Source organism: Polyergus mexicanus, unplaced genomic scaffold (assembly GCF_030449975.1).
Source record: "Polyergus mexicanus isolate NDT 795.1 unplaced genomic scaffold, iyPolMexi1.0 SCAF_12, whole genome shotgun sequence".
Classification (NCBI taxonomy): domain Eukaryota; kingdom Metazoa; phylum Arthropoda; class Insecta; order Hymenoptera; family Formicidae; genus Polyergus; species Polyergus mexicanus.
The window spans coordinates 9904200-9911696 of record NW_027223332.1 but is presented as its reverse complement, the minus strand read 5'-3'; the positions used below and the strand labels follow the sequence as shown (position 1 = coordinate 9911696).

Here is a 7497-nt window from a genome sequence, read left to right as displayed (position 1 = left end):
AGCTTAATTGAATTCAAGATAAAAATAATTCCTCGCCCATCTATTCACAATCTTTCATTTTCGCCGGTTTTCCTTTCTTTTTTAAACTATAAAATAAAGTTTCTCTACTAAAATTCTATTATAATGTACATCTGTATTTAATGTTGTAGAATATACATGTATATATCGATTAGAGAGTGATTAAAAGTTTAATTACATATTTGTCAATTATTTAGCTGGATTATAAATTATATTGTATTGAATGATAATTGCACGCTAACAAACATGATAATCACCATAGTTTATTGTTCATAATCATTCATGAATAATAACGTTTAATATCAAAATATAAAATAATAATTAACATATTGCGATTTATATCTGCTTCAATTATACAAATATATTACATTGTACTTTAATTTGCATATATGTTTATTTGCATAAATATTCTATATTTTTTCAAAAACACAATGATTAGAATATGGAAGAATTAGATGCGATTTGCGATAGAATAATATATGTCGGTCTAGCTTCCGATTTACGCGATTATTGCAGCTTTAATCGCCCGTCGATTTCCTTTGAAAAACAGGAAAACCTGTACACAGGATTTGATTGGAGCAAAGTGTTTTCATCATCTTTCCTCATCATCTATCTTGTACTTCCTAGACGGATTTTGCGGTCACTCGAAAGCGCGATCGTTTATCGCCGACAGACCGCCATATCCTTTGCGATGTTCCTATAAATGCCGACATCAAGACACTCGGTTAAAAACCCGTTGTGTCTCAAGAACGACGTAGCAATTCTTATTCTCGCGCTATCGAGATATCAAGCATCGCTACTGATTTCCAGCGTACGCGTCGCGTAATCGCCGATCCTTTTCTTGTCGAGTTAGTTGCGCGCACTTGTTAACGATCAACATGTCGGGTAACAAGAAATCGGATATCTTGTATCTGTTTGATCGACCCGCAGAGCCGGTGTACGTGCCTAAGGGAGAGAATAGAGTCGCTTTTCAAGTTCCAGCTAACTACCTGGTGAGTCCGCTCTTGTTTGACGCTCTGATTCCGTGTGATTAACATTGAATTTTACGATATAAATTTGAAGCTCTGCAGTTTAGACGATTTAATTGAATATTTCGATATGTTAAAATTAAACTGTCTTAGATCTCTCTCTCTCTCTCTCTCTCTCTCGTCATCATGTGCGATATTTTTGAGAGTTTAGAAACTGAAAAAAATTGTCAAAAAGAGTGTAAATTTTTTAATATTTTTGTCAGTATATCTCTTAAGTTTCTCTTAAGTTATCTTCTTTTTCATTTCTCAATTTTTGTAAATGATCTATAATATTAAATTGATTTCTCTCTCTCTCTCTCTCTCTCTCTCTCTCTCTCTCTCTCTGCCTCTGTAGATATATAATATACAAAATTTCATTTAAACGAAGAAAGAAACTTGAATATTTTTTTGTTGATACTATCGATTCTTTTTCTTTGGGTAACGGTTCTTGGATATAAATTTTGTTTTTTTTTGTCGAACAAATTTGCAGCCTGAAAATCGACAACCGATGGCTCCCGAGGTGTTTAACCGTTTCGCTGAAGATACCGCGTCGAAAGTTTCAGTGAAACAGATCAGTCTACCGGATTTGAGCGTTCCCCTTCAACTTGGACGTCGAGAACCCTTCTCTCTTTTCATCCCTAAACATCGAAAATTAGCTGCACGACTTATCGACATCTTTTTAGGTTTGTTTCCGCGATTTTATTTATAATATCTCATCTTATTTGTGTACTTTAATCTTCTAATTAAATTAGTTTCTTATTTTGAAAAAAAATAAAAATAAAAAAAAATAAAAATAAATTTTTTGTGTGCATGCGCTTTCACGATTAATTTTTAATCTATCTTATTACAGGTATGCGAACCTATGACGACTTCCTCTCGGTGTCTGTTTACTGTCGCGATCGCGTTAATCCCGAGATGTTCGTCTACGCACTCTCGGTAGCGATCCTGCATCGTTCCGATACTAAGGATTTACCGATACCACCGCTGTCGGAAATTTTCCCGGACAAGTACATCGATAGCGCGATATTTGCCAGAGCGAGGGAGGAAGCCAACGTTGTACCAGCTGGCTCCAGGGTACAATACTTGCTCGTTGACGCATTAATTACCAACAAGCGCGTTTACCCGATTATGCGGTTTAATTAATCAGCTAACTTATTCTTTGAATACAAACTTTGAATACAAATGATTGCGATATAAAATACAATAGAATTTTCTTTCTGACTTTATTACGCTTTTTGATGTTAAGCTTGGGAAAATTATCGCAAAACAAGGCACGTTTGATTGTACTCTTTAACAGATTATACTAAAAGCTTAAATAACGCGTGTACAATTTATTATAGCTTAACGGCTAGTTCAGCGGATCGTGTTCAGATGTTCGATCGCGATTCTCCGAAATTTACCTAACCTTAGAGATCGTTTTATACCTTATAGATCTGTATTCTAATATTGTTCACAGTAATCGTTTTTAAAGCAAAGAGTTATAATACCATGAAAATTACTATACATATGACAAATTTAGGAAATAATTGTTTCGATAGAGGATCGCTTTACGTCAATCTACAAACATGAAAAATTTTATTATATTTTACCACTTTATTATATTATATTGTAATCCGTAGTTGCCCATCGAAATTCCGCGAGATTATACCGCGTCGGATCTTGACGAGGAGCATCGCGTGGCTTACTGGAGGGAAGATATCGGGCTCAATCTTCATCACTGGCACTGGCATCTGGTCTATCCATTCGAGACTGACATAAGGATTGTTAACAAGGATCGACGTGGCGAGCTATTCTACTATATGCACCATCAGATCCAAGCTAGGTAAGGCATCCGTAAGTCGATAAGATTGGATACCGTATCGTGCCGCGCTGCGAGATCACGCGGACGATCGAGGATCAAATTCTAATCTCGATTGTTATTATCGTGCGGAAACTTGTCTCGAGTCTGTATAGCTTGTTCCAGCAATGTTTGCTAATGCATGGTTCTGAAATGTATTTATGCGTAAAATCATCGAAGGAAACTTGTTACGCGGCTGATTTGAGAAGTGAAATTTGTATGCTTATTAATCGCATTTATCAAAATGCGTCAGAAAAATTAAATTAAATTATAAAAGATTATAAAAGATATCGTGTAAAGAGAAAATAATATTGAAACTTGAACGTTAATACCTCTCTTAACCTCTCTGCCTTAACCTCTAGCTGGCCATGCAAAATCTCTTTTTAATTTGTTTTTATTAACTATTTAAAAGGCTATCTTTATCCGTAAGAAAGCTTAGCTTTCGTATAAAGATTTTCTTTTTATTACAAAAGTATTTACCGTCATTCTATGTCGTTTTAGATCGAACATTCGCGAATATCGCCTGAGGGAATCTCCGAGGCCCCTGCAGTTATTATTCTCATTCCGTCTGATTTCTCTCTTTTCGCAGATACAATTGCGAGCGTCTGTGCAACCGATTGGGCCGAGTGAAGCGCTTTCATAATTGGCGCGAGCCAATCCCAGAGGGTTACTTCTCTAAGCTGGATTCGTTGGTGGCCAGTCGCACCTGGCCCGCTCGTCCGGCTGGCTCTACGCTCAAGGATATCAACCGTCCCGTGGATCAACTCAACTTTGATCTTCAAGATCTGGAGAGATGGCGCGATCGCATCTACGAGGCCATTCACACCGGCGCTTACATCAACCCGCGAGGAGAGAGGGTGCCTTTGACCGAGTTTGGCGGCGTGGACGTGCTCGGTAATATTATGGAGGCCAGTATCTTGTCGCCCAATCAGAATGTCTACGGGGATCTTCACAATCTCGGTCACGTCGCCATCTCTTACTGTCATGATCCCGATCATCGCTACTTGGTAACGAGATACGCAACTATGTGCTGTTATCATTGCAAAAAGTTTATAATGCAAAAATAATGATAGATTCATCAAAACTTTTTCCTAATATTAACAGAGAGACAATCGTTTTGTTCCTCGAATCTTTTTACATGCGGTATCTCGAGTCGAGGAAAAAAACGCATCTTCACTTCTCGCGTTGAGGCTCGATGCGAATAATCGTGCTACATATTGAAATAATAAACGCAACATTTTTTTTTGTGCCTCTTTGTAGGAAACTTTCAGCATCATGGGAGAACCGGCTACCGCTATGAGAGATCCCATTTTCTACAGATACCACGCTTTCGTCGACGATGTATTCCTGGAGCACAAGAATACACTTCCCGAGTACAGTCTACAGCAGGTGGGTGTGCACAGCTGTCTCGCTTCCGCGATATATCATCAGTTCACCCTAGTAGTATATAATGCCGCTAAGTACATGTAACATGTGGCTTCGAATTACGCGAAGCCACTAGACAAGACAAAAAGGGCCCTTTGAACTATTTAATTTAATAAGATCGCTGGACACGCCGGAATCAATCTTCTTGCCAACGTGCGGTGGTAATTTTGTTAAATACTAAACCGATAAATAATATCTTAATTTTGCTTTATAATAATTGTGAATAATAACATAGAATATTTTTGAACTATCTCTTTGTAAAAATCTTGGAAAGTTTTTGAAAAATTTATCTCTTTTACACATTTAATTTAATCGATGTAATTTAATCTCACTAACGCAATCATTCAGGTTTTTAATTCTGAATAACTTGATAATTAAAATTTAGTTTGAAGCGATGTACAATAGTTTAAAGACGTAGCTGGAATAAAAGAAATTTGGAATTAATCATGCAAATATTAATTTTACCACTTTTTTTATATTCTTAAATCTTTACGTTAAATTATCTTTATTTTTTATATGTATCGCTTCTTAATTAAGCTCTAATTTAAATTTTATTTCGGAGAATGTCAACTTTAAATCCTACCTAACCTGAATGGAATTTGACTGAAAGATTGAAGAGAGAAATAATTACGAGTTTTTTTTTTTTTTTTTTTTTTTTTTTTATATATATACACGCGTTAGCGCGAAATTTAATTGGTTTTTTTATTCGTTCATGCGATTTTAGTTGGACTTTTCCGGCGTGGAAATCACTGACATAGGAGTGCAAACTTCGAATCAACCGCCGAATCTGCTCGCTACCTTCTGGAACAAGAGCGACGTCGATCTATCCCGCGGTCTCGACTTTACACCACGCGGTCCGATTCTCGCCAGATTCACTCATCTGAATCATTCTGACTTCACGTACAGGATCGTCGCCAACAATCGCAATAACGCGGCGCGTCGAGGAACCGTTCGTATATTTATGGCGCCCAGACAGGACGAACGGGGACTGCCTTACGTCTTTAGAGATCAGAAGGAACTCATGATTGAAATGGACAAGTTCACTGTACTATGTGAGTCACCTCCATGTCAATTTCTACCACTATCATTTTTATATACATATATCTCGACTTATTTTTAATATAACTTTATATAAAAAAATATATCCAAAGCGAATATCTTCTGTTGCATTATTGTTGGAAATTGTGGGGCTCCTTTTATTTTTTAAGACGTGACAATCGAAAATGAAAATATTAAAATGCATAATTTCTGTTATGTCAATCTACTTTTGCTCACATAACTTTCAAAAATAAATATATTTTATTACTTGAAAAAATATTCGATCGCGTAAAAGCAAATGTTTAACGCGCTACTTGTACAATATTTTATAATGTTTTTGTTTACTGGTTTCTCTAGTGAGACCAGGACAGAATACTATCGAGCGTAAATCAACAGAGTCCTCGGTAACCATACCATTCGAAAGGACGTTCCGCAGTCTCGAAGAGAACAGACCGATCGGCGGCGATAGCCTGGACCAGTTCAACTTTTGCGGCTGCGGCTGGCCGCAGCACATGCTGATACCTAAGGGAAAGGAGGAGGGATTCCCGATGGACCTCTTCATCATGATATCCGATTACACCGGTGACGCGGTAAGTACTTTTTATACTTGTTGGGCTCTTACGGCTCTTAAGAGCTTACGTTGTGTCAGGTGATGGAAATCTCCCGACCTTCCTTCATCCCTTTTTCTTCCCCCCTTTTTTTTTAACGTCATTTCGGAAAATTGCATTCGCGCTACTTCGCTCCTACGAACAAAAAAAAAAAAAAAAAAAAAAACCAACACGCGCTAAAGGAATTGCTTTACCGCCCCGCGGTGACGCGTACAGGTGGAGCAGGACGAACCGGCTGGATGCAAGGACGCGGTGAGCTACTGCGGTTTGCGGGATCGCAAGTATCCGGACGCTCGACCCATGGGTTATCCGTTCGATCGCAGAGCCCGAACTGGCGTGGAGACTCTAGCCCAATTTCTCACCGGTAATATGGCGGTCACGCAGATCACTATCCGCCACACGGATACGGTGCTACCGCGAATGCGATCCGGAAGCATGGGCAACACCCTCACCTTCGCTTGAATCTGATGATTGACCGATCGACGGACCGCTCTCGTGTACCTTCTCCGCAGAGAATTCCGGCGCCTCCGATCTCTGCCGCATCCCCGCGAGCCTGCAATATCCGTCGGAGATCGCGACTGATTGCGGGGGATAGGAGGGAGGAGGGGGAGGCGGCAGGAAGGAGTACAAGAGACAGGAAGAGCGGTTCTATCTAGTCTATATCCTTGGACGATAAATGCTGGAATAGCGGAACGGGTGCGAACGAAAAAAACCGGAGGTTGGGCGAAGCGCTATTTCCATATCTTAAAACGCAAGATTATTCAAAGGATCTTCTCTTGGCGTAGGAATGCACACAATCTTATACGCAAAAGTAATTGTTCCCACGCGGCCCCCTCGAAATCGATTCTCGTTCGGAAAATGATATTTCACTAGAATTGTGTCCATGTTGTACTAACTTAGCGTCTCTCCAATCATTTCACTGCAATTTTTTTCACGCTTACTTATTTTCCTTAAGCTATTTTAGCAGACATATACAAAACGTGTAATGCTTCATCTGTATAACTTAGAGTTAACTTGTAATATTTTTAAGTATACTTGCGTGTATTTCTCATATTTTAATTTAAATTTTATTACACATTTTTTATTACGCGCGCGCAAATCGATCCTATTTGAATCTTTTTCTCCCGAACGATACCGTAGAGATTGTTATATTTACGATTTCACAATATACGCGTCCACGAACAATAAGTACCGCTTAACAAATGTATCTTTGCGTAAAAACGGGAACAAAGACATGTCCCGAACGCCCAGGCAGAGCCTCTCCCGTTTTCTTTCTCTCGTTTCACCCGCATTACGGAAACTAGATTGTAGGAAGAAGCAAATGTAAAAAGCAAAAAAAAGATTAAAATAAAGTCTATGCAAATAAGACGTGCGTTTTTTTTACTCTTTTATCGTATTTCCGGTGTTGAAAGCTAGCGACAATGCTTCGAATACACAAGAGCATCGTTTGGTGAAGAATCTAAATGATTTAATTAAATATTTCAAGTTCCGTTATAAGTTTCTCCTTTTCTCTCTCATCAGTGTTATATAATTAATTTTTATATTATTACAAAATGCAAAAGAT

General features: G+C 38.4%; 1 protein-coding gene across 1 annotated transcript; it reads left to right on the top strand.

Moving 5' to 3' along the window:
* The first annotated feature begins 532 nt into the window (after positions 1–532).
* On the top strand, positions 533–7286 carry Ppo (phenoloxidase subunit A3). Its single transcript, XM_070304842.1, has 9 exons — positions 533–1010; positions 1516–1708; positions 1876–2099; positions 2645–2847; positions 3452–3869; positions 4123–4251; positions 5012–5339; positions 5683–5915; positions 6150–7286. Exons 1-9 carry the CDS (start codon positions 897–899, stop codon positions 6393–6395), a joined length of 2088 nt encoding a protein of 695 aa, XP_070160943.1. The 5' UTR covers positions 533–896; the 3' UTR covers positions 6396–7286.
* Positions 7287–7497: the final 211 nt, after the last annotated feature.